Here is a 27,792-nt window from a genome sequence, read left to right as displayed (position 1 = left end):
TCTTCTTCTTCTTCTTCTTCTTCTTCTTCTTCTTCTTCTTCTTCTTCTTCTCCTTCTCCTTCTCCTTCTCCTTCTCCTTCTCCTTCTCCTCCTCCTCCTCCTCCTCCTCCTCCTCCTCCTCCTCCTTCTCGTTCTTCTTCTCCCTCTCCTCCTTCTCCTCTTTTCTTCCTCCCCCCCTCTCTCTTTTAGTTAAACCTTCCTAGAAACACCCTCACAGACAAGACAGAGGGGTGTTTCCATGTTGATGCTAGACTCGGTGAAGCTGAGAAGATTATAAGTTGGGGACTGGCTTTATGTGATAATTTGGATGAAGATACAGTCGACTACATATGGTACTTAGTGGTACACCACTGTCTAGCATGGGGAGGGCCTGGAATGCCTCCCTGGCATAACAAAAGGAGGGGGAACATGTTAAAGCAGTAATGAAGATAGCGCCTGCTCTAACTCAGAATGAAGACTGTGCTCTCACCAGTTTTGCTGAACTATCTCTGCTAAGGCACTGGCTTGATGCCAAGGCCCACAGCAGGGGAGGCGACAATGTGCATTATTTTGAAGTCTGTCCTTTGGACTCAATCATTAGGACAAACAGGATGGCTATACAAATTACTAAAAAGTCTCCCATAACAGCTAAGGTTTTGGGGTGTCTGGGTTGAGTCAGTTTCTGGAAGTATGAGGAGGGAGCTAAGTATACGGTGGCTCACGCGGGCTTAGTGTGGGTCACTGAAATTCAAGGTATGAGTATGCAAAGCAGAAAAATATGCCTACAGACAGGAAAGCAAAGATTCACAACACCCTGGCAGCCAAGCACAGGTGTTAAGGTTATCTTTTTCAATGATCTCCAAACAGGAGCCTTAAGGATTGTTTAATCCTTCTTGGCCTAAAACTCCCAAGTTCTCTGTTTAATCCTCTAACAAAAACGAATTTATTTTACTAAAGTTGTTTAACTTTAATATTTAATATATTTAACTCTAAAGAAGTATTTTAAAATCAGAGCAAGCTATTCATTCGATACTAAGCATTTTCTGCACAGTAAGAAGACGGGAAGAGGGGGAAGCTGTGGGCAGATGCACTGTCTCCAGGACACAGGACTGGGTCCAGGGTCAGCAGGTAGGAGGAAGAGGGAAAGGGCGCCAGGGAGAGGAATAACAATTCATCGACATAAAAGTTAGATGAAGGTATATTAGCCTCTCTAAAAATATATTTGGGGATAAAGAAAGGATGTAGAAAGTAAAGACAGATGAGAGCTACATTTCAGAGCACTGGATAAAGAGAACATGGGGTCCCATCTGTACCTCAGTTTGATCCCACCAGAACATTTAGAGGGCAGAGTTCAGGAAGTAAAGATTTACCAAAACCTTCAAGCACACGTCATCCTGCCACCAAAGGAAAGATCAGTCTGCATTACATCATCTAGGTAAGAGGACAGCATTTACTGCCGTTGTCACTTCTATTGGTGATTTACGTACACTGCTGTTTTGATTAAGGAACGGCTACCGTCCCTCGCTGTCAGCGCAGAAACGGTTACGCTGGGGCAAGAGGAGACAGTTCTTGATGAAGTATGCCTTCTGGCCATGAAGGAGAAAGTAATTTCAGTTAATCCCCAGCACTCTCGCCTCTCAAGGGAGGTATTTCCTGATAAGAGGAGAAACTGGGCAGGGAACCAAGAAATGCTAGGTGAGTTGTAAATATGATAGAGCAGGAAGGACTCTGCCAGCTTCCAGACAGTTGTGGTACTCTGCCCTCTGCTGGCAGATCCTAAGAAAAGCATCTCCTGGATGGGCAGAGCCCCTCCAACAGTCTTCACTACAAAAACAGAGAAGGGGGATGCAGGTATCCTACAACCCACAGCCAAGTGCACATTTAAAGCACCACGTTGTTCCTAAGAGGCCAGGCAGGCTAAAGGACACCTTTGTCTCTAAGGCTCCCTTCTAAAACTAGCTGTGGCTAATATCATTCTCAGTACAACAGCTTATTGCAAACAGTCCAGTATTACTGTATAATAGAAAAATAAGGTTTCAGTATCAAACGTTTAATCAAAAAGCAACGTTATCTAACAAATATTTTTTTCAGTGCAGGAGTTTGAACCTGAAGAGTTGGATGTCCTAGGAAAGCATTCTACCACTGACTATAATCCGAGGGAAAATTGCTCGTTATTCCACTTCCCAAGATCCTCGTGGGCCCGTCCTCTATGCTGTACAAGGAATCCTAAGGAATGGGTCTAGGGGAGCAAACAAAGCTCAGAGAAGCTACCACACATAGACAGTGAATTGAAGATTTACAGATGGCAGAAGGACAACTTATGAACAAAATACTTTCAAATCCAAATGCCCAGTAATGACACAAGGACTGTGCCGTACAGCTAAACTCCCCCTGGTAGAAGGGGAGGTCTTATAGCATGGTATGTATTTCATTAGGGACTTCAACTCCCTTCACTCCTTTCATTCTGGTTAGACACCACTAACCAGAACTGGAATCTAATGAAACAATGGGGGCAGAAGAAGCCGTGAAGCCAGGACTGCAAGATAACTAGCTAAACATTAGTTATTTAACAGTTACACCGCACAGACTTTCTAATCCTGCTTGCTGTACCCCACCTGTCCACACATACACAGGTCTCTGTAAGCCACTGTGTGAGTAGATATGAACAGAGTGGAAATGGCGATTGGACGGGGCTTGCTGAACAAACCGCATGGTACTAAGCACTTCCAGGTCCTCTGCATCCTCATAAAGGGATGGATGGGCAGGACTGCATCCATCGATCCATCCTGAAGACCAAGCTGTACTGTTTCCTGAACAGCATGGGTTAAGAGAATCTATATGAAGCTTGTCTCTTCTATTTGCCTTTCTGACCTGACTCTGAAAGACTGCCTCTCACTAAAACGCAAAGGAAATGAGAAAATTTTAAGTGTCTAAGATCTTCAGATTATCACTCAGCCCTTGTTATATTTAATTCAGGCTTCACCAAATGTAAGAAATCTTATGTCATGTGTCAAACAAAAGAGAAAACAGAGGAAGATCTTTAAAAAAAACCAAAAATTTGAAATATCAAATGGAAAGAAAAACACTTAGGTCAGCATATTACCCAAACAGTTTAAAATCTTAATTGATCCATGTACGCTTTTTTTTTCCTCTTCTGAGCTGAGCTGAGAAATAATTTCCACAATGAGCCCTTTCCCCTCTCCTTTTGGGGAGAGATGCCTTTACCTTCTGTGGCACTGGCAACCTCAGATTAACAGGAGCTGAAGACACAGGTTTGGTCCTTGAACTTTCAAACTCCCTGGAGTCAGCAATCTGCAAAACACACACCTTACTGAGTGAGGTCTCCACTGTCACACCCGAGCTCACCTGGAGTGCACCATGGAAGAGCCGTCCCCCACCCCCCTAACCCTGAACACTTCTAGAGAAGATGCCTCCAGATGGCCCTGCTCAAAGGACAGATTTTAAAGACAGAGAATCTATTTAAAACATCTCTTACATGAATAGAAGAGCTTTCTAGAAAAAAATAGCCACTATCAAGATAAAAAAAGGAGAAAAATTTAATATTTGAGTCGTTACCTCATTTTTCCAGTAGGCAAGAATTGCAGTTCATTTCCAGCAAGGACAAGAAAGGCAATAACTTCTACTTTTTCCTAGCGTTCATCTGTTCAACTAAAATAGCTGAGTCTTTCACTGGAACCTGGGCATGTTGTGACTATCTTTGCTCCTTTCCAAGTAAACATGTTTATGGAGGAGGCATGGTCAAATGCACTGCAGATATCAGAGTGCCAAAACAGGTTCAACTTGATGCTATTAGTGGTTGTTTTTTTTTTTTTTTTTTTTTTTTGACATTTCGGGAAAGTGGTTTCTGTATCTGGTTCTCAAGTTTCATACCTTAAAGACCATAACAATACATATTATACAGAACTTTTATTTTTCTTATTTGTAAAGAATGTTGTTGTAACTCTGTCTATAACCTAAATCTTCCATGAAGCTTGTTTCTTTCTGATAGCCTATGTACTAAAATTGGCAATAATAATGTCTGAGAAATTTAAATTTAGGCTTTTATATAAAGCTACTTATGCATACATACACTGAGTTCAAGGGTAGTCTAAGCTAACATAGCCAGAGAGAATCTGTATCAAAAAATAAGGGCAGGGACATAGCTCAGTGGTAGGACAATGGTCAAGTATGCAAAACCCTGGGTTTCACAGCCCATATCAAATACAAACCCTCTCCAAATCAAAAGGTCAGTCATATATATATATATGTGTGTGTGTGTTTTATAATTATGCACAATATATAGTATTATATATATATATAGTGACTTAATTTGTGCTTATAAAATTGACATGCAATTTTAAGTCCAGGTGTTTCTGAGGAGAACAACAATGCCTTGGGGAAAATGAATTTTCTGAGCAATGGAAAGGTTGACTTGATTTTCATCAGCAGCAATGATATATGACATGATATTTCTTTAAGGGGATGAGCTCAGAATGTGGCTTCCAGATCCTGTCACAAAGGTGAGTCTCCCAGGCTGAGTCAATGCCCTTGCCCATGGGGACCACTTACCTTGCTTATATCAGACTCAGATTTGCTGGAGCACATACTCTGGAGTTCTCTGACGAGATCGGCTTCATCATCGGAACCCAAAGAGAGTCTGTGGTCCAAAGTCAATGTCAGTGAGAGATCATCCTCTAAGGGCCTATTACAAAGACCAGAGGAGAGCTTTTCAAAGTGAGAACCAATTAGTTATCAAATATGGAAATCTAGACACTGCACCTTCTAAACGTCCCTCGAGATGGAGAAGTGTTCTCAGTGTCCTTCTGAGTATCTCATAAATGTCATCCAGAGCGACAGCAACCCCATACCAAGAGGCAAGATGTCACTAACGTCCAGTCAAGGAACGTGGTAGAGTAACATTTGTTTATCACAAAGAGAGCTACACAGGTGTAAACCATTCCAATCTCCTTTCCTTCTCCCTGGTCATCCAAAAGGAAGCTGTACCCCTAAAGGTTCACCAGCACGACTGCCCAGATGTGAGCTGAGCAAGGATGACACCAACAGACATGCCTCGGGGGACAGGGAAAAGCCTATTCTACACTCAGAACCGCGGGCACATCACGAACGCGGAGAATGGGAGCAACAGTCTCCCCCAGGGAAGACCCCGCCATTGTGTATCCAACACTGCATGTCAGCCCTGACAACACACATACGAGTAACGCTATACAGGCTGAACAGGTTATGTTTAGGAACATTAAAAAAGAGAGGTTGTGAATTTGAAGGTGAATGGGAAAGTGGTATATAGGAGGGTCCAGAGTAGTGGTTCTCAACCTTCCTAATGCTGGGACCCTTTAATACAGTTCCTCATGTTGTGCTGACCCGACCCCACCTATATAAAATTATCTTTTTCTACTTCATAACTGTAGTTTTGCTGTTATGAATCACAATGTAATATCTGATATGTAGGATATCTGATAGGCAACTTGTAAAGTGGTCATGACCCACAAGTTGAGAACCACTGGTTTGGAGGGAAGGAGGGATGGGAAGGGAAAAATGGGTAATTGTATTAATCTCAAAACTGTAAAATGCTTTTAAAAAAAACAGGGCTTTATTGGGGGCACGCATGTCCGTATGATACATTGGCATAAATATTCATTTCAAACTTGAATCTGCTGTGCACTAGCAATATAGCCAAGTCTGGCCAGATTATTTTCCGCTTAGCAGCTCAGGCCCCGAGTTCTCTTTGAAAGAGAATCCTTGGAGCTACTCAGTTTCCTTACCTCTCCTCTGTGGAGAGTTATCAGCGGGGTACAAACTATCCAAATATTTCCATCCTATGACTAACTAAACCTTTATAGTTCAAAATTTGTGTAGCTGAAATACTCAACAATACCATCAGGGTACTATAGCTGAAACGATCGTTATAAATAAAGTCATGCTGTTTGTGCAATTCTAGCTTTAAAAAGTCATCCACAGATGCTGAATTCTCACAAAGACAAGACTTGGGTAGAGATCTGATAAATGCTTGAGTTTGACTTTTAAACGTGAAATTATTACTCTAGCTCTATTCAACAAACTAAAACCAAAATGGGCTTTAAATTAAGCGTTTGAAACTTAATGCGTGTCTTCATTTAAAGGTTTGATTGATGCATTGTCTTTAGTTAATATCTATTATTCTAAAATCATACTAATGGTACAACAGCTGCAAATATAATGTTGGCAGTATATGGGTAACTTTAAAATAATTAAAGTTAATTATTAAGCCCAAGTTTTCTTTGATGCAAGTGAAACTTGAAAGGGAACTTACTGTTGCTTTGACAGAGAGGTGTTTCTGTTACAGTTCAGATGTGGTATAGTCTTGTTTCTCAGACCTGTGAAAAACAGCCATTTTCAATAAATTTGGGTCATTTTCCCTGTGTGTGCATTCAGAACTATGTGTTTTCAAAACCAGGTTCTAACTCTGCAGCCCAGGGCATGGGTGAGCATGCATCTTGTGTGGAAATATTCTCAGAACAGAGAGAGATGCTGGTGTAAATTTCCAACACAAGAGTGGTTGGGAGGTCGGAAGAAAACTGATTTCCTTATGGAAATGTATGCTGACGTCAATAAAATTCAAACAACCCAAAGCTCAATTTAGGAAACCTGACATTTGTCTTTATCCATGACTCCCCTACTCAGTAGTTGGCCTGTTGATTTTTTTAAGGGTTTTGTTCCCAAAGTAGCAAAAGAGGAGCTCAGTCCCTGCTATTTCATGATACTAATCTGGAACCACATGCAGATTTTGATGTACTACCGCATGTGACATCAGCGACACACCTGTAAGAATTTAGTTTTCAGTAACTATGCATTATTCAGAAATTAGGAATAGTATAAAAAGAGCCATGCAAATCAGACATTTCTAAATTTGGAGATCATAGCCCACTCAAGCAAACAAAGAGTTTCAGGCTGCATGCATTCTTGCATGAGAACTCTAATTTGCATCAGGCGTACACTGGGCTAAACTTGTCGTGATGTGCGGTATTTCCTACGAGACGATGATCAGAACCATGGGAGAAACACTGCAAAGCCCTTTACTCTAACTCTTCTAACACACTAAAACGCTTACTACTTCTGAGTGAAGCTGAAAATTATGTGAATGTTGCTGGCCAAAATTTTCTATAAAGCAGTATCACGCTGGACGGTAACCTAGTGGTATAGCGCCTGTGTAGCAGGTTCTGAAGTGTGGGTTTGAACACACAGTAGCAAGGAAAACAGTTTTTGAAAAATAAACTGAACTGAAAATAGTTTCATTGAAAGCAGGTCCCCAAAGGTCACTGCACTGTTCTTAACTCATCCTGCTCTCTGAGTGGTGGCAGTTAACAGTGGCGCTGCCCTTGTCACTGCCTAAGGACCATGGTGGGCCTGTTGCATGTGAGCTTGTGATCCAACACCACTGACCTTGATGGGCGACCTAGAGAGAAATGGGGTCTTCACTACATCTCATGGACTTCCAGAATGAACTGGGAGGTTCCTTTTCCTTTCAGTCATGGGCCACTTGCACATGGTGGGCAAGAACTGTGCACAAAGTCAACTCAAGCACTGTAATCATCCAGTGCAATTACTTGAGAAAATTTATCATTATAAAAATAAAAATAGCCCGAGTGCTTACCAATGAGTTATGTACTTTACAAAATTTGTTTGGTAAAACATAGACGTTTTAGGAACTCCTATGCTGACATCAACGTAAATATAATGCTGAAGCACTGTTTATTAATCTTTTACAAAATTTCTTATGTGGAAGTATATCATATTTGATACCACAGGCCAGTCTAAATCAATGAAATTATATGATTTATATTTAAATTAACTTTTGTTTGAGACAGGGTCTTACTAGCTGGCTGGCCTCCAGCTCACTATGTAAACCAGGCTGGACTCAGCGTCACGGAGCTGCTGGGCTCTGCCCCTGCAGTATTGGAATTAAAGACACGTGCCACCATGCAAGGTTTAACTGATGGCTCAGCTGCAGAGGTGAGTTTTCTAAGTCACATTTCCACAGTGCTGCTTCCTTATTTCTTGTATTGACTCTGGTTGTCAACACAACAGCATATGGTGATAAAGCTGATGATTCAGGTCATTATTTACTCCAAGCTATTTAGTTTCTTTGGAAGTCCATGAGGAGTTTCTGGCTGTTCGTCCTGCTTTATAACCTAAAATTGCACCTGACCCTGTATACAGCACCATGCAAAAAAAAAAAAAAAAAAAAGAAAAAACAATACTTGAAATGATTCATTCATAAATGCCTTACATTTATGTTACATCAAATATACTTATACGTATATTTTTTTTGTTTTTTCGAGACAGGGTTTCTCTGTAGCTTTGGTGCCCGTCCCGGAACTAGCTCTTGTAGACCAGGCTGGCCTCGAACTCCCAGAGATCCACCTGACTCTGCCTCCCGAGTGCTGGGATTAAAGGCGTGCGCCACCACCGCCGGGCCACGTGTATTCTTTTAAAGTAAGTTCAACTAAGCAAATGACACGTATGTAAAGGAGCCAAATATAGTAAAGCTGATAAATTCGACTTTAAATAGAGATCAAAAAAAAAAAAAAAAACAAATAAACTTTTAAAATACCAATGGACAAGTTGAAGATGAACTTTCTATTTCTAGTACGAAAGTGGTGTCTCTCAGAAAGAAGGCTCCCAGTTATATTTGGAAAACTATTACAGTTCATTCCGTTAAAGTACGAACTGAACGACTCAAGGCTTTGACAAAATTCAGTTTTAAGAATGAAAGCCCTCTGGCATTTGGAAACTGGGTCATGCACGCCTCCCGCCCCCTACCTTCTTGCTTCCGGTCTGGCTTGCTCCACGTGGGTGAGGAAAAATGCGCAGGCTTCTTGCGAGGACTGGTGTTCACCTTTCTCCAGGCACCACTGTCTCCTTTCTTCTTCTTGTAACTTGAAACGATGGACAAAGGGAAACTTCCCCCTTTGAAGTCCGCTAGATGCTGGTCTAGGTCTGAAACAACACAAAGCACATTTTGTTTTTTTCTAAGAAGAAGGGGAGATAACACCGTCTCATCGTGTAACTTGAAATACACGAGCAATTCTTAAATCACAGGCTTGTTAACAGTCACCAAGGTGGAGTTGTCTGGACCAGCACAAACTGTGCTTGGAGGTCTAGAATTCAAATACGTGCCAGTGATTAGAAACAGAAAGAGTTCTGGTACAGTGCTTTGAGCAGTACATTCGTTGCCCTAGTTACAAGGAGACAAAAGAATATTTCATCAAAACAAATTCCAAACAGGGACAGAGAGAAGGTAAACATCCTCTCCTTCATGCACAGCCCTACATACCTGCCCTGGGGAGGGGACAGCCATGCAGAACGGCTTTATTAAGCAGGATGCTGAGAGCAGCCTTCACCACAGCCTGCTGTCCTTGGCTAGGGTGCTTCTTAGAAGCTGTCTGCCCAGCGCCAGGTTGTCTGTTCACAGAGGCTCTTGACAATATTGCTTCTTGAACTCTGGGAGCAATGACGGCATTCCACAGCTTCGACATCCACCTTGTAAGAGAGGAAGAAGGAGCCCCTTAGGAACCACATGCAAGTTCACAAAGGAGACAGGCCTGAAATTTTCCTTGAGGAAAATTGCCTGGCATCTTGTTCTGGGTTGGGTTCCTTTGCGGGGCAAGTTGCATAATAAATAAAATTATCCAATACCAAGGAAATAAAATTATCCAATACCAAAGCAGGCTGAACTTATCTCAAGAACAATTTATTTTAAATAAAACTGATTATTTATATGACTGCCTTAATCCTAGAATTAATAGTAATTATCTACAGAATGATTCAATGTATGATAAAGATGTAAAATGAAGGCAAATTGGAAAGCATCTCTCAAAAAATCATATTTCTATAAAACCTGTCTCAATGTCTTATATTTGCATGACATGTTACATTAATAAGACACACACACACACACACACACACTTATATATGGGTTTTTCAAGACGGGGATTCTCTGTAGTTTTGGAGCCTGTCCTGGAAGTAGCTCTTGTAGACCAGACTGGCCTCAAACTCACAGAGATCTGCCTGCCTCTGCCTCCCAAGTGCTGGGATTAAAGGTGTGTGCCACCACTGCCAGGCTGAAACACATGTATTTTAATAGTTGAGTTGGGATGTATCCGTGACAAATTAAATGTCTCTGCTAACTCAGGGGTCCCTCACTACACATGTGTGCTTACATGACTCAGCCCTGCAGAGAACTAGGGTGTCCAGCAGTAGCTTCAGGCATATCTTCTGTATTTTAGCTGTAAACCATGGTTACTGTGCCTGAACTTGGAACAATCAGTGCAACTTACAACGTCAATGTTCTCGCAGCATTAAAAGTTACAAGTGCTGGAAAACTTGCCCAACATTATATGAAGATCTAGTCTGATACCTAGTAACAGAATGTGACCAACAACAATAACAACAACAACAACAAAAGTTAATATAACTTTTAGGATGTAGAGACAAAACAATGTCTCCAGGGATAGAAACATTTTCAAAGCTATCAGATGTTCACATAAGATTTCAGGCACTCTTAATAGCTATTAAAATATTGGTTTACTGTAGGAATCTGTTAATGCTTACTTAGTTACAGAGAATTTAAGAAAAATAATAAAAACAACCGAGCGTACTGATGAACCTTTGGTATTTTAGGCAAGCATTCCCTTCCCAGCTCTGGGCCTTGAACATGTAGGGAAATCCCCTACCTTCAGTCTCCGAGATTCTAGTATTCACAATAATAACTATGTACCAGAGTGCTGAATGCAGAAAGACAGGTCTGCACAAAGGCAGGGCGACATCATTTTAGGTTTTTCCGAACATCTCATATCATCTTTTGTTCTGCGCTCTCCCCCGAGACTTGAAATGTCTAGATAATGTCTCTTTCTGAACAGAGGGAAAGAGCTGGAGCTATGCTTCCCCTCCCCAGGAAAAAGAGAGCGCAAACTGTCCATCATTCCTCTTTGGAACTCGAGGAGAGGAATGCCCAGAGCTACAATGCAAACACAGCATTGCCTCAGTCACTATATGTCACTCAGAAGACCTGAGGGAATCTACTTAAACATATAGCCCAGTCTGCATACTGGCTGTGGGTGATGACATGCCTCTCACCCAATATCCTAACCACAGTAAGCTGACATAGCGTCACATGGCTAAGGAGACAGGATTTCCATATCCACACAGTTCCTGTGCAAAGACTGCATTCCACATGGGAAAGGCCAAAACTGGTTCCTGAAAATCCCGAGGCTCTGAATGTCAGAACAAAATAAAACAACAACACAAATCCTGGCTCCATTTAATTGTGACGATGGAATATTTGTCACCTATACAAACATATAGGTTTCAGTTTGGTGGTGCACACCTTCAATCCCAGCACTTGGGAGGCAGAGGCCAGCCTGGTCTACAATGAGAGTTCCAGGCCAGCCAGGGCTTGTTACGCAGAAAAAAAAAAGATAATACATAATACTGTGTCTATTTTAATATCTCCCTCCTTTCCCCAAACTAACTCATTACATTGGTGACTTTTCTTACAACATTGAAGATATACACACACATACACACATACATACATACATACGCACACACACATACACAGAGAGACAGAGAGAGAGAGAGGGAGAAAGAGAGGGAGAGAGAGGGGGGAGAGAGAATGGGGAGGGAGAGAGAGAGGGAGAGAGAGGGAGAGGAAGAGAGAGAGATATGTTTATTTAGAATTGAGTTCTCCATGTAGACCTCATTGTCCTAGAACTCCCTCTGTAGTAGACCAGGCTGGCCTGCAACTTAGAGATCCACCTGACTTTGCCTTCCAAGTCGTGGGATTAAAAGCATGTGCCACGATCAACTGGCAGATACTTCACTGCATCTTGTGCTTCCCCAAACAGACTTCTGCTCAGCATGCTCGAATTCTCAGAAGCAAACACACTTCCAAGCTGAGCTGAATGGTGTCCATTTACTTCTTCTTTTCCATTTTCCCCTTTTTTTCTAGTTCATTAGCCTTATTTTTATTTTTTTTTTACAAGCATAGTTCTTATATGTTGCTTCAAAGGGAGACATAGTAAATGCCAATCACTGAAGGCAGAAGTTTGTCAACTCCTCCTTAAATGTTGGTTTTGCTTGCTTGGCGGGAGCATATGCTGAAAGTACTTGAAGTTTCTTCTGTGAGACCTTGCCAGAAGGCTCGGTGGCTAGCTATAAATGATTCCAGTAAGGGGTGTGCTGTGTATCGACGTGTGCTCACAGAGAAGAGCTGCTACTGATCTTAGCGAAAGAATATATAACAGACAGGTTGTGGTCACTGTGTGGCAGGGGTCCGGAATTGACATCTGTGCTAATGCTAGGAGGTAGCAGTCTTGCCAACATTCTCCGTCTGAAGCATACTAAATTTGCCATGTGTCCTGTTTTCCCTTGATATTGTGTAATACCATGACCATGGGACTTAGTGGAGGAAAGGGTTTTCTTAAACTCTTAGGTCACAATATCATCAAGTGAAGGCAGGACAGGAGACAAAGCCGGAAAGAGAGAGAGAGAGATGCTGTTTACTTGCTTGCTCACCGGCTCCTGCTTAGTTACCTTCCCTCTGAAGACTCATTTTAGTTTTATGTATGCGGATGTTCTCTTTGCATTTATATCCGTGAGCCATGTGTGTGCCATGCCCATGGAAACCAGATGGGCACGAGAATCAGAGTTACTGATAGCTGTGAGCTGTCATGTGGGTGCTGGGAACCAAACCTAGGTCTGGAAGAATAGTCAGTGCTCTTAACTGCTGAGCTATCTCTCCAACCCTGCTAGCTAGTTTTCTTACACTGTACAGGAACACCTGCCTGGGGACGGTAACGCCCATAGAGGCCTGGGCCCTCCTGCACGTACCAATAATTAAGATAATTCCCCCCAAACTCGCCCACAGGCCCATCTAATCTTGGCAATTCTTTAACCAAGGACTCCTCAGATGACTCTAGGCTGTGGCAAGTTGACAATGAAAACTGACAAGCACACTGCCTCTATACTTAGTAGGTAAATAAGAACACTGGTACTTACTTCACTGTTGCTTGGGCATGTCCTGGGACTACTGGGCAAGACAGGAAATACTTTGGTCCAAGAAGTGCTTCCGGTGTACCCAAGCGGGCCAGGCAAGAGTTGAGCTGCCTCCAGACGGACAGAGCCCAGTACACGGTCTTACACACAGGGTCACAGGGGGAGGGCGGCTGACCTCTGAACTGAGACAGGACAGGTGGAAAACAGGGCTGTGCCTTAGAAATACAATGTTTTCATTTTGCATTTAAAGACAAACATTAAAAACACAAACTATAAAATCCAAATCTCGCTGAATCTGACTGCACCTCTGCTTGGGGTAGATGGCGGAGGAATATGTACATACAAACGCTGTCCACTGGGTACCACGTTCACCCTAGATATGTGCACATGCCAGTGTCATACGTGTTTCACAGCATTTTTCCACCACACGACTAAGCTGGGCATCTTGGCCCCATTTTACATATCAGAGGAACGAGGCACAAAGAGAACCTTACCCAAGGTTAAAAAGTTAAGAGGGGCAAAGCCAAGGCTAGTGCTCATTCACAATTTTATGTTAAGATATAATTGAAAAAATAATTCTATTTATAACATAACATGATGTTTTGAATATGAATGCATGGTGAAATGATCAGTTCACACTGCTAAGCATATCCACTGGCTCGTATACATGAAATACTTTTGATGGTGAATACATTTATGATCTACTTTTAGCAACTTTCTAGTATATATTAACTATACACCTCTATTTCTATTAGCAAGAAACATGGTATTAAGACACAATATTTAGTAGAAATAATAAAGGGGTATATCATACTTAAGAAGATGCTGAGCTGGCAAGATGGCTTAGTGGTTAAGAGCACTGGCTGCTCTCACAGAGGACCTGGGTCTCATTCCCAGTACCCACATGGCCACTCACAACTGTCTGTAATTTCAGTCTCAGGGGATCCCTCTCTGAGCCTCCTGAGGTACTGCATGAATGTGGTGCACTGACAAACATGCAGCCCAAACACCTACACACATAAAAGAAAAATCTCAAAAAATTGCTATTAATGTTACTGATAATTGCTAAGATACAGGCGGTCCTTTTCCTCCTAAAGTTCAGCATCGTTGCTGACCTCTGCTCAAGCTATGCCCCCTGAGCTCCATCGTGAGAAAGCAATGAGGGGCCAGACTTAACTCTATGGGGAGGAGGTGGGGGACCAGCAGCTAGCAAGCAGAGGTATCCCTTCGTGGCCTCCTCAGGACTACATGCTATAAGGGGGAGGAGGGCAGCGGCTCAATGGAAAAACACTCTACCCCCACTCTCACAGGGAGAATGAAGTTTTTTTTTTGTTATTGTTTTTTTTTTTTTTGTTACTTAATTTCTATTCAATAAACTGCTGATGTGGTATTCCCCTTTGTATGCCGTGAATACCATTGGTTAATAAAGAAACTGTCCTGGACCTGCACAGGGAATAGAGGTACATGGGGGAAAACTAAACTGAATGCTGGGAGAAAAAAGGGCAGGGCCAGGGAGAAACCATGTGGCCTTCCAGAGACAGATGCCTAAACTTTAGCCAGTAAGCCACAGCCACATGGTGATACATAGATTAATAGAGACGTTAAATTAAGATGTAAGAGTTAGACAATAAGAAGCTAGAGCTTATGGGCCAAGCAGTGATTTAAATAATATGTTTTTTATGTGATTATTTTGGGGCTGAGCAGCCTGAACCAAACAAGCGGCCTTCTCTTGGTACAAAAACTGCTTCCTAAGATCCCTCTGTTATTTACCCCATATCAAGAAGCATAATTTCCAGAATGGAATTTGCCTACTCCTAAAAGCTGAAGACACAGGTGTGCACCTCTCTCTCCAAAGTGTAGGTGCTGCTTGTAGAAAAAGTCTCAGTTTGCAAAATGGCTGTTATGGGAAGGGCGATTATCACTTGAGAGTGCATTAAAGGCTGCAGTTTCCTTCAGGAGTCTTTCTGACAAATCGGTCTTACAGCTATTATATGTCTTTATTTCCTTGATGCATATTCATTTAGCATAAGCACAATTTTGTAGAGATGCTGAGAAACTTAGATGTCATAGTAGATTTATATTTGTATGCCTTCTGTTTATAAGCACTAATTATCACGTCTAAGGAAAATAAAACATTGTAAAGTCAGGTTTCATTACTTTAGGTGCTGGGAACCCAAGCCTCTGCACACAAACGATACGCTTTCCCGGTGAGCTACACCTCAGTGTACTTTGCGTGCTCAGAAACTATAGAGCAGAACAAAAGCAAAGGTGTGTCTTGAGCTAAGAGGGAGTCAGCAGTCAGCCGTCAGTTCCAAGGACCAGGAAGTATGAGCGAGGCTAGCTAGCAACACACCACACTCCAAATACTTTCCCTCTGTGGTTGCTGATACGTTTTACCATCTGTTAAATAAATTATCTGGGACAGGCTCATTAAGCCCAAGATCCCTTCCAGACTGCAATCTTTAAGTACAGATCTGAGCTTCGTGTATCATTATGCAAAAGAAGAATCGTCTAAGTACAGAGCAGTTAGGAAACGTAAAAAATGAGATGGAATTTAAGCTGATCTCTTGCAGGATATGAAGGACACTTGTTAGCTGGGAGAGACTGAAATAATACTCTATACGGAATAGAGAAGTGGGAGGATGGTTGTTGGTATTGTTGTCAAATAACAGAATGGGTGAAGCGCCTGGGTGACATCAGTAAAGGGCTTGCCATGCAGGCATGAAAACCTCAGTTCAATCCCCAGACCCACATAGAAAGATCTAAGTGTGGTGCTATGTGCTTATAACTCCAGCTCTGGGGAGCTGCGGCCAGATGAATTCCTGGGGCCTACTGTCCAGCCAGCTTCATCTACTGGGAGGGCCCAGGTCAGTAAAGGCTTCAGCTCTGTCTCTAAACATAAAGTGACCACCATCCACAGAATAGCAGGAAATCTGACTTCCGGCTTCCACGTGTGCACACACACAAATGGGTGAAAAAGCGATGACCTTCCACAAATGACCAAGCTACTTGTTATCAACTGAAGCTGGCTGCTTTGGTGTGAGCTCTCCTCTGTTATATTGGGCTTTAAGCCTCTCCATAGTTCCTCCTTTGTTCAAGATTTGCTGCAACTGGGGACCTGTTGCCTGGAGCCCTGCCTCCCCATTCTCAGCTAAGCTTAAAGCACAGATTAGCATATGTCACAAGTGTTTCATGAGAGAGGCCTTCCTGCTTACCAGCCCTAGAGCACACCTCCTACATTTCCACACCCACCTCTTTGCTGGGATGGACATCTTAGTGCTGTGCCCACTCGGTCAGCACTGGGCCCTGGGTCTAACCTGGTGGTGGTCATCGGATTCATAGTTTCACCTTTCAGAACGGCTGACATCTTAATCAGCTGACTTTAGTCCAGGGTGAAGTGCCAAGGTTATACATATGAGAGTCAGGTAAGCTCAGTTCATATGCATGGGCTCAGGCAAGCAGCACACAGTAACTGCTGAAGGAGCTCTCCTGGCTCCCGCTTTATTGAGAATGATCTGAGTTCAGTTCATAGACCCTCACCAAGCTCCCTGACTGAAATGTAGGCTGCCACTTCACGGCAGCGACTTGAGTTTTTAGTGTGTGGCTAAAATAAAACTTTACTGTTTATAAAAAGAATACAAGAATTGGAAAAGCATTTGAATCACTGGATTTGTGATCTTAATTTTCTGGTCTTTTTATGTATTAATTGAGTATTTATGAAGATTTATTTGCAAGATAGCAAACATTCTTAAAGTTTTAAAGGCCAACTAAATTATTTAAGAAAATTTAATTAAGTTATAAAACATTCCTTAAAGCAATTATGACATCTTGCTACCTTTATATGTACAAAGACAAGAGTTTAGGCATTTCAACTTAGAGCCATCTGGGTAGGTGAATTCCCATGCACCGAGTATGTTTTAAAATACATCACTTGATATTTACATTTAAAATACATCAAGTGATATATTTAAAAATCTCTCTTGAATGAAAACTGTCCACGATGGTTCCTTCACTGGGCAAGGGTGATGATGACTTGCTAGGGCCTTTCTTAAAGGCACATCATTCTGCTTTGGGGAAATGCCCCTGCCCAAGTGGACGGCCCTCCCCTCCCCTCAAACATATGGGCATCCCTGAGTGTGTTATTAGCAAGAAAACAGAGGACGGGAAGTTGGGAGAGAAGCATGGTGTGAGATAAGAGGGAGTGGTGGACAGATATGATCAAAATACATTGCTTAAGTTTTGAATATTTTTAAGAACAAATAAGTATCATTTACAGAGATGAATGCAAACATTGGTAAGTTCTACATGAAGGGGATGATTTGGCCAAGGAAGACGGAAAGAGCTTGTCAGGGTTAACAGTAGTAGTTCAGCCAAGTTGCTACGCTGGGCTACTTGTAGCTTTGCCTCCTTTATGACTTCCATCCTCCTCAAAAGATAAAAAAGAACAAAAAAGCCAAAACTACCATCCCTCACTTTTCTTCTAGCAAGAATCCTAATAGCAGCACTGCAATTAGAGCTAAATGTTAACTTCTCTCTAAAATATAATTATTTTTATTAAATAATTTTATTAAATATTACTAAGAATCTTGATAGGTGTATTTCCTGCATCTCCGAAAGATTTGGGAGAAGACACTATTATCAAATGCAAACATGCCTCTAAATGCCTGCAAGGGTTTGGCTTTCTGCACTCCAAGATTTTGGAGTGATCGCTTGTTCCCACTGTGTGCTCACTGCAGGGAATCTATTTTATTAGCCTTGCAAGTGATGCTTGGGAAATGAAACACATCACTCTTCTGCTGCCCCCTTCCTCGGTGCCGCACCCCACTTTCAGATGCCGTGGACGAGGGCAGCAAGAGCTCCTTTGCTGGCATGTTTACCAGAGAGCTGGCGGGGGGGGGGGGTGCCAAGGCTACAGACATAAAACACTTACTAATAACTACCTTTAGTAATTATTAATCGTAAATCTTAATTAATTAATCTATTATTTTAATTAATAAGGCGCATGATTATTAACAGTGCTAAAAATTAATAAAAGTATTAGTACTTGAAAAACTTCAGATTGTCAGGTTTTTTTTTTTTTAAACCCACTTTTCTTTCTTCTTACTGAGGTCACCTAGTGACTTTACTTCTGCAAAAAGAATATATTTACGACTAGGCAGTAGATTTCTCGATCTACTGAATAGGGATTTCAGATCTCAATTCAAATCACTGAATGACTAAAGGTCATTCTTACCCACACTACTCTTCCCATCTGCCCCTCCCCCCACTCGCTAAGTGCGCACATCCACACACTGACAGACAGGATTGTGGTAAGCACTGCAGAGAGAGTTTTGGTCTTGCACAGGTGCCCTAGTTATGGCCCAGAACTATGGGGTAGGCAGTTATAGGCACTGAAATATCAAGGAGAAACTTCGTGGGATTCTGTGAGCCTTTAGAAAATATGCTTTTCTCCATGGTAATAAGAAGTTGACATAACATGTAACTATCCTCTAATTTCTCCTCTACATGCCTTGAAGAGAGGGCATGGTGTCAAGTATCATCTTGGTCTTGAAAGGACAGTCAAAGGTCCGTCTAGGTGAGGAGAGCTGTTTTGTTATCCGTGGCTTAGAATATGATACTGTTAAAATAAGGATGTTCTCTAAACACTGCCTGTGCATGGGGTTAAGGGAGAAAACTCTAGCAAATGAAGTTCTGTTGTAATAAATCTACTCTGATACTCAGATGTCGGTCCATTCACAGACTATTAAATAACAATATTTTACATTCGGTCAACACAGCACTATTCTTATATACGAGAAACTTTAAAATAAATATTTTTATTCTGAAAACAAGCACACTTAACCATTTCCCACCATAGTGTAAAAGGTGTCTATTAAAATCGCATAAGCAGTACGGTGATGCCCTCTGGCTCTAAGGCATCAGTGAGTTTTCTTTAAGTACGGTGATTAACTTTCAGATCAAACACTTTTAGAGCTTGGTGGATTCCTTAAGAGCTACTGACAACGCCAGTAAAAACGGTTATCTTGTTTCTTATACATGATATTATCCCCAAACATTACTATTTTGACATGCATTCTCTAATAATGAAACTGGAAACCCATCCCCACGTTCTTGTCTTTGGCTCGGTGCAGAGGCTGTTGCGAGGTCCACATCCTTTGCTCGCGCTCAGCCCTGAGATGCTCACAGAGGATCCTAGCCTGGACCACACTGTAAGCGGAACTCAAGGCCAGGTAGACACTCCCCCTCCCACCTTGGCAGGTGGCAGCTTCGGTTTGTTACCTTGTTCATCACTTTCCTTCGCAGGAACCTCTGCAGCAGGCCTTGAATGGGCTCACAATCCCACCGCAGCTGCACCCAGCGGAAGTGCTGCTGCACCAGCAGGTCAGAACCCTGGAGACAGGCCTTGCCAAGGGTTCCCACCAGAAAGCAGTTCTCGTGGAAGTAATAGCATTCGGACGTTCCGTTTCCTAAAAGAAGCCAAGCCATAATTCAGCCTCAGCTATTTATGCTTGGTGCCAGTGCAAATCAAGAACACGGGGGAATGTAACTTGTACTTTGAGGACAGAAAGATTGGAGGTACACCAAGTGTAAGCACAAGGAATAACTTAGCAACCTGGGACTCCCCGCGGCTTGGGCTAGACACACATTTCTCTCAGAACAATGGGCTGAGCAACCTAGAACCTGAACCTGCCTTGAGTGATATACCTGCTTTAAAGAATGGAACTAACTTGCTCTCCTTAGCAGGACCCTTGATAAGGCTCCTTTTCTATCCAAACCCATCCTGGAATACCACCCGAGAACTATGAGCAAAGCCAGCTTCAGCCTAGAAGGGTTTGGGGTGCTTGCTCAGGACGTTAAAATCGTGTCAGGTGAACTTTGAGGGAGAATCCCCTATTTACTCTCTCATACCTATGCATAATTGGACCTCTTACTAAAATCAGATGCAGAATGAGAAAAGGTTTATATATCCCAAATCCTCTTTCAAAGCAGAAAACTACCCATGCTACACGCCTTAGCAACCAAGCTCATACTTCCCTTGGGTTTCATCAAAAGAAACCTCAAACAAAAATCAGGACCCTTGTGCTTCACACATGTGGCCCAGCAGGAATCTTGAAGATGTATGCTTTCTAATCTACACTATTGGTTCCGAGTAAAGTTTCCCCACTACTCTGTGAGTCATGTGGGCTTTTATTTCATTTCCCGAATAAAACGCTAAGAACCTCTAACGAAGCCTAGGCCCAACAGCGGCGATGACGCCACACCTGCCTTGTTAGCGAGCTCGCCCCACCCTTTACCTTTTTGGAAAGTGCACGGGCTTTCAGTGCTGCGGTTTTCCAAAGGTGCCAAGAAGTCGCCCAGTAACTCGGATAATGAAGATTTTTCCAAATTTTCTAAGATGACGATTATTTTCTTCTTAACAGGAGACTGTTTCACTGGGATCAGACAAGCTGCGGTCAGAAGCAAAATTGGAGGTCAATGCCTTTGCAAAGCCTACACAAACTGGCACAAGATGCAAACCTAAGAAGACAGTGTTCACAGGAAATGTCGTGTGGTGGGCACGCTCTGAAAATGCCGGAGGGTCACAGCTGCAGGTCCAAGAACTCGCACAGCATGATGCGACACAGCTGAAAACAAACACAGCATGCAAACCCTGGGCGTCCACCCACCACCACCAGCAAGGGCTCGGGCAAATAAAAGCTGTCATTCCCACGCTGGAAATGACAACTCTGAGAACACAGGAAGCTGTCACAAATGATACATTATCAAGTCACCAAAGATATATATATATATATACAATATGATTTCATCTTATATAAAATTTAAAAGATGTTTAATCTGTGGATTTATAAGCAGGAAACAAGACCATAAAAAACACATTTACACCATGAGGTAGGGCTCTACAGTAAAATGCTTTCCTGGTGAACCGGAGGCTCTAGGTTCGTTCCTTAACACTTCCAAAAATACTAAAAAATTATTATACAAATGATAGTGATGTGGCTGCGAGCAAGGCTTTGTGAGCAAGAGGAGGCATGCATGCACATTCTGGAAGCTGAAGGTATTTAAATTCTCGGCTTGTTCAATGGCTAAATGGTTAATTTAGTCAAAATTACTCTTTGATCATTATCTTTATGTGGTGTTTTGTGTATGTTTCATAATATCAAAGGTTAAAAGCGTTAGATGTCCTTTAAATCATACATATATAACACGTTCATAGCCTGAATAGGCAAGGCTTTGGAGAAGTAAGCCCTAGCCCTCAGAAGTGATCAGATTAAGATTTCAGAAACAGTTGAGGAGGGAGTCAAATCCAGCATCTCCATTCTTACCCTTCCTCCCACTCAGGATGAGCAGAGATGACTACATATCAACCCAAACAGGAAGATGTGAGTTCAGTGGGAACTTTCTACTAACAGGGAGCAAATAAGCCCAGCAAAACCTACTCAACACAAGGCCTGGCGACGACCACGCCATTTCTGTTTTAGTAAAAATATAAAAACAGCAATTCCTAAATGACAGTTAATAAGAAATGACTGCAGTTAACTTCTTAGAAAACTTCCGAAGTTTCGGTCCTAGTCAAGTTAACCTTCAGCGAGGAACAACCAATTGAAAGCACTTGTGGAACATTCTACTTGTCGTGAAACTTCTGTACTTTCTTCTCATCACTATAGCTATAATGGATTTTCATCCTCAAAAGAATCCCTAAACAATGTAAGTAAACCTCTTCAGCTAAACATCTTTAAAAACTAGGCTAGAAATAAGAGCCATCTCTCAATTTCCTTGCACTGGGGGCTGGGCATCACAGTATCGTCTGATGTGATCTTCTATACAGCAGTCTGGTAACAATGGCAACTAATGCTTCTCAAGATTCAAACATTATCTCAGAAATACATGTATGTGACCAGCACTAGAAGCCCAGGCCGAGTTTGAAGAGAGTCAGGGCTACGTAGTGAGAGCCTTTCTTAAATAAATAATTGTAATATATGCACACATATGCATGTGTATACTATAGAAGTATAAGAAATTATAATTGGGCTGGGTGGTGGTGGCATACACCTTTAATTCTAGCATCTGGAAGGCAGAGGCAGGCAGATCTTTGTGAGTTCGAGGCCAGCCTGGTCTATAGAGAAAGTTCCAGGATAGCCAAGGATAGACAGAGAAACCCTGCTCTGAAAAGAAAAAGGAAGGAAAGAAACTTATAATTGGTTAAAATAGTAACAATAAGGGTTGAAGAGGTGGCTCAGTGGTTAAGAGCACTGCCTGCTCTTCCAAAGGTCCTGAGTTCAATTTCCAGCAACCACATGGTGGTTCACAACCACCTGAAATGAGATCTGGTGCCCTCTTCTGGCCTGCAGGCATGCATGCAGGCAGACCACTGTATACTTAATAAACAACAACAACAAAAATAGTAACAATAAATAGACCTCTTCTATTTAGTAATAATAAACAAAAGACCACAACCTATCTACCCAATGGCTTACATTTCTTTTCCTGTAACGTAGTTCTGAGGAAGTGCAGATTTCCTCCGATTTGTGTTAGGTGTAAGGCTTTGTCAGAGGGCTCTGATGCCGCTCTGCCAGCCAGCATGTACAAGAAAACTTAATTACATTTCAACAAATGTTCATCCAAGTGTTTCCTTGTGAGGGGTGCTACGGGCTCAATGGTTCTGTCTTGGGGCAGTGGAAGAAGGAAGCCATTCTGGATGAGGGTTAGTATGAGGAGTGGCATTTTAGCAGCAAACAGATGTGAGAAGGCCATCTACCTTTAAGACATGCTGGACGTAGAATTCCGTTGGCTGGTTACACTTGAGTCTCAGAAGGGACTGGTGTATTGAATCAATACTGAGAGAGAAGTGTCTGGGTGGGGAATTCAGAGCCAATGGCTTCACACTAATTCAATGGGCTCAAGCAGCCACCTCACCTCTGTGGCGTAACTGCTCTACACTCTGTGCTCATGCTCCACCCCCTGCATTACCAGTGTTTTTGATGAATCTCTATTCAGATGTACTGGACACTGGCATTTCCTAATGTTCCCCATGACAAGAAGGTCCTGCCAGGGCCTAGATCTGCTGCACTGCCCACTAGGGACAGAAATGAGCTGTGGAAGACAGAGAAATGTGAGGGAATTCATCAGCACTGCTGACGATCAGTGAAAATGTTTGAGATTAGGGATAAAGAAATGGTTTAGGATGGGGGTAAAGAGGATTTGACTCCTGCTCTGAGGTCTCATTCAGTGTCAGGAGAGTTGCGAGAAAGAAACTAAGAGAAAAGAAACAAGATCTCTAACTGATGTGCTGAAGGCAAAAGAAGAGGCCTCTCCCAAGGCCCATAAAAGTAGAAGAGCATTAGGAGACAAAACAGTAAGTCCACCTTCCATATTCAGAGGTGGGCAGAGAGGAAACACAAAAGGCAACTTTGCATTTCCCACCGAAGAAGAGGCAGTATAGTTAATAGGGGCAGTGAGCACACGGCCATCGCTGTACCGAAAGTGAATAAGATGATGGGGTGTAAGGCCTCATCTTTCCAAACTGAGGAGCAACAGCTGTGGAAGAAGGATAAAGAGGGAGTAAGGAGGTGGAATCACACTGGCAATAAAATAAATTGAACTTGTAGGTAAGGTGCAAGGGTACAGGAAGACTCACAGGGTTCAATTTTTTGATCCACTAGGAGAGACTGCATTGCTGACTTAATTTACAGCAGACTCTCAGAATTAAGGGTGAGTGTCGCTGTTCATAGGTGTCTCCCTCCTCAGCCCACCTTGGTCTGTCATGAGGTCCCATCAAGGTAGTGGGGGTACCATTGGTGAAAAGAGTCTTTAACAATGCTAGCCGCCTAGCCCCTGTCTTCTCTCTGTGACCACTTTCCTTCATCCATCTCCCTGTGATCACCTTCCTTTGTCCAAGTTGGTTTCTTAGAGAAACAGCACGTACCTAGCTCAGATCACTTAGCGCAGTTGCATATCCAAATATACATGAATCTCAGAAGAGAGCGAGAACTCCTTACCGAAGTTTGAGTTTGAAGGTTTTCCAGCCTGGCAGATTTCTAGACAAGAATGAAAGCCACTCACGCACTTTATTTCTGGCTGTGGACTCCTTTTATCCTGGAGCTTGAAATCTGACCCTCTGAGACCCCTGCGCTCTATCCTACTTCAAAGCTCACTTCTGAAACTATTCTTTATACCTTCCGAACGTAGACTGCCCCGGCCCTGTTCCTCTCCTGTAGAGACTGGCCATCTTAGTTGGATACTGGGGTTCAGATCTAAGCCTCTGCTCGGGATAACTTTCAATTAAAATCCTACCTGGTTGTTTCAACAGCAGCACTGCTTAGTCTGAAAATAGCATGCCACAATTGTCGCTAAACCCCACGTTTATAATCACCCCTTTGGGGACTGAAAATAGCCCCTTTTTACACTGCCTACTCCAGTCCCTATAGGGACAATACTCCAGTGTGACAAAATGGGAACTGACTGCAGGCAAGGCCTTCACAGAGTCTCTGGTGATGCAGGGCCCAATGAGGTAGATTCATCTACAGAGACTTTGATTAGCATATTCATCTACCATTACTACAGCAATATCATTCAGTTTTTTACTTCTAAACAGGAGAGTTCTCCAAGAAATTCAATGTTATTTGAAAATACTGATCTAGCCTTTAAGTTTTTCTTTGTTCCCCACATTGTGTCACATAGAATTTACAACCCCATTTGTCTCGATGACCCCGCGTCATACCTTGCACTGCAGAGGAACCTGAGGCAGGGGCAGTATGTGTTCACACTTTCCTAGCAAACAACAGAGTCATGGGATGTGACTCTCCGGAAAGGTAAAATGAGAAGGAAAATGTCATCGTGAAGGACACGACACAAGTGATTAATGCGACTCTCCGAGCCCCTTCATGCTTCCTGGAGCTCTTTTGTTCTTACTCCTTCCTTCACTGGCTCCATTTTATTCTCCATGAAAGTTTTGGATTCTTAAAGCTAAGTTTAATCAGTTTCTGCCCCTCTTGCTTCTTCTGCTCCTTTATTCATTCTTTTTGGCTGTCTTTACATTTTACCTCTTAGACATGTAGAGAAGAATAAATACATGCATATCTTGGTGGGAGATAAAACTCACCATTCCAATGCTGGTCAAATCCAAGGGATTTATCTAAGGTTAAGACCCACTGGCACATAAAACATCTGTGAGAAATCAGTGTGTGCCTCTATAATGCCATCTGATCACTTGCATTTCTTGATAAAAAGGCAAGCCTGATAACCCTGTTATTCTTGAAAGCTAGGGTACAGCAGGCCTTTTTTAGCTGTATAGATCCACCTTCCCTTTCCCTGAGGCCTTCTATCAGCCCGCCACCACCAAAGGATTCTTCCTGGATATCTCTTTCTGCATAAAGAAAGCACAGACACCCATAGACCCATGAACCCTTGGGGCTCGCTGGATATGCTTTGCACTACTCATAAGTCATGGTAGCCCCACCTACTCCACTGAGGTGCATTCCACACCACCTCCTTACTGGCCATTAGTCAAACGCAGTGGGTCCTATTGAAAGAATGAGCAGGGGGAAGGGAGTTGTAAGCATCTAGAGAAACAGGCATAAGATGACAAGCCAGACACAACGTTCTTGACATAGCATTCTAAGAATTTCAATTTCTATTCTTGAGTCTTTAGAGTGTAATACCAGGAAGAACTAATGAAAGTTTTTGTCTCCTAGAGTGATCCTCTGAGGAGGACGTGATGAAGCAGCAGCAAAGAAAATGAAGAGGGCTAATGAGGCCTCAGAGCCACTTGAGCAAGAGATGATGGGGCAGGGAGGGGTACAGAGAACAGCAGCAGCAGTAGCAGGAGCAGATTTGGCAGAACTTAGAGCCAGGAGAGAAAGGCCACAGAGGAACCCAAAGTACTTGTGTTGCTGACAGTCACTGTAGTCAAAGGCATAGCAGACAAACATCACCATTTTGATCTTTACTTTGCTATTAAAAATTGGAGAAAACTGTTGATCCTTATAGATCGCTAAACCAAATACAGAAACTCTTTCTGTATTTGTTATTGCCATTGAATCCCCGGAGAGAACCTACAACATCATCTCAAGTGCTACAACAGGGACACTGAATGATCAGTTACAAAGATAATTTTAGTATAGGGCATGCGAGAGTAGAAACTAACAAATATTATCTATGATTGAAATAGTATGTAAGAAAATAGTGTCCTGTATCTATTTCCTGGTTTCTGGTGCAGCGGATAGATACTAAGATTCTAGGAGATCGCAGCTGACAGACACTAAGATTCTAGGAGATTTTCCTACTTCCAAAGGGTTCTTTGAGGCTGAGAGAAGCCTTAGTTGGTCTCCAAATTTGTTTTTAACTTTATTTCACGACTTAAAAACCGAAGGTGGTTTCTATCCTCCTAAGCTTGGTCTATAGTTGAGTCCTGAGCCATGGGGTAACACAGCTCCAAAGACAAGGAAGAGCCCTCTCTATTCATAAGCACAATGTCCCAACTTCTCCTCTCTGAATCTCACAGTTCCTCCCCCAGTCATGCCTGTGGCTAGCCTGCCTTGGCACTGAGCTTGAGCCCATTTCAGCTATGCCTCACAGCTGTGCCATGCGGGGATTACGTTGACCGCATCTGTCGTGAACTTGGGGTGTCAAGCGGTGAAAGGCCTCATGGATAATTCATCCTAAATGTTTACATGTGGTTCTGATACCCTATTTGTGGGAACAGATACAGTGAGAACTACTCGCGGAGCACTGTTGTAGAGATCCTATGAGTTAACTGGTGCGTGTAATGTATTTAAAAAATGCTAATCAATGGCACACCAATGGTCAGGCAGAAGTTCACTCCATGTATGAGGATGATGAATACAGCACTGCAGAAATGTGTGAATGGCAAAGTTTACTACACATCAATCTCTTTTGCTGTATCACCTTGCAGCAGCAATTCTAGGTGATGTCAAAATGCAATATGCAATCCTACTAAGGGGAGCTGCTTCCATTACTTCTTCTCTTGCTATACTACTGTAGACAGCCACATCATATGTTAGAACAGCCAGTGGTTTACAAAAATAAAGAAGTAAACTCAAGATGACCAATTAGCACAGTGGCATTGACAGAAATACTGTTTAATTGTTCACTTGGGCTCCCAATTTTCATGTCAAGTTTTAATTTAATCAACGGGAAGAAAGGAAAAAGCATCACGACTATAAAGATTTCCCCAGAATGGCTCAGCGAAGATCACACCAGCTCTCTGAAAGGCCTTACCGCTACTGATGAACACGTCTACTAGCTGCTCCTTGGAGAAGCCTGGATCCACCTCGGCTCTCACTATTTCGCAGGGGAATCCTGCAGCCATCTGTCTGTGCTGTGATGACAAAGCAGGGACATCAACTCTATATTCTTCCCAGTCTTCAAGAAAATGAAATCGCTTGAAAATACACAATACCTTCATGCAGAGGGCAAGCTGGTGTGCTATGTAGTCTTGCAAACTTCCTTCCGGGCCATGGAAAATGACATTATGATATTGCTCAACCTGTTCCAGACCAAGAAGAAGCCCAGGTGAAGATGCTAGTTTGACAAGGGAAAAAGTGGTACCCAAAGACAGAATTCCCAATAATCCTTAGGCATCCAAAAGAATAAAGCTATTTAAGTTTAGCAGTATTTACTAGGCATGTGAAGTCTTTTAAAACTTGAACTGTGCCTCCCCTCCCCAGGAAACTAGGACATGCTCACAGAAGCTACACAATATGTTCAGGGTATGGGGATGCATCTGCAAGGTGTCACCCT

General features: G+C 42.5%; 1 protein-coding gene across 3 annotated transcripts in view; it reads right to left on the bottom strand.

The window, feature by feature from the left end:
• Cttnbp2 (cortactin binding protein 2) overlaps window positions 1-27,792 on the bottom strand; it is a 157,687-nt gene that overhangs the window by 4,506 nt on the left and 125,389 nt on the right. For 2 of the 3 annotated variants that reach the window (XM_050145890.1, XM_050145892.1), the window contains 10 exons: window positions 27,452-27,538; window positions 27,271-27,370; window positions 20,328-20,480; window positions 19,312-19,499; window positions 13,036-13,214; window positions 9,311-9,516; window positions 8,797-8,973; window positions 6,287-6,350; window positions 4,549-4,681; window positions 3,205-3,291 (listed from right to left, as the gene is read on the bottom strand). In XM_050145890.1, the coding sequence (XP_050001847.1) occupies window positions 3,205-3,291; window positions 4,549-4,681; window positions 6,287-6,350; window positions 8,797-8,973; window positions 9,311-9,516; window positions 13,036-13,214; window positions 19,312-19,499; window positions 20,328-20,480; window positions 27,271-27,370; window positions 27,452-27,538 (1,374 nt within the window). The remainder of the gene's footprint in view (window positions 1-3,204; window positions 3,292-4,548; window positions 4,682-6,286; window positions 6,351-8,796; window positions 8,974-9,310; window positions 9,517-13,035; window positions 13,215-19,311; window positions 19,500-20,327; window positions 20,481-27,270; window positions 27,371-27,451; window positions 27,539-27,792) is intronic. The other variant, XM_050145891.1, reaches the window with a different exon arrangement.

The sequence above is a fragment of the Alexandromys fortis genome, unplaced genomic scaffold, assembly GCF_014885135.2.
Source record: "Alexandromys fortis isolate MF-2015 unplaced genomic scaffold, M_Fortis_MF-2015_v1.1 scaffold_34, whole genome shotgun sequence".
Lineage (NCBI taxonomy): Eukaryota > Metazoa > Chordata > Mammalia > Rodentia > Cricetidae > Alexandromys > Alexandromys fortis.
Note: the sequence above shows the minus strand (reverse complement) of the source record. Positions and strands in the feature narration are given on the sequence as shown.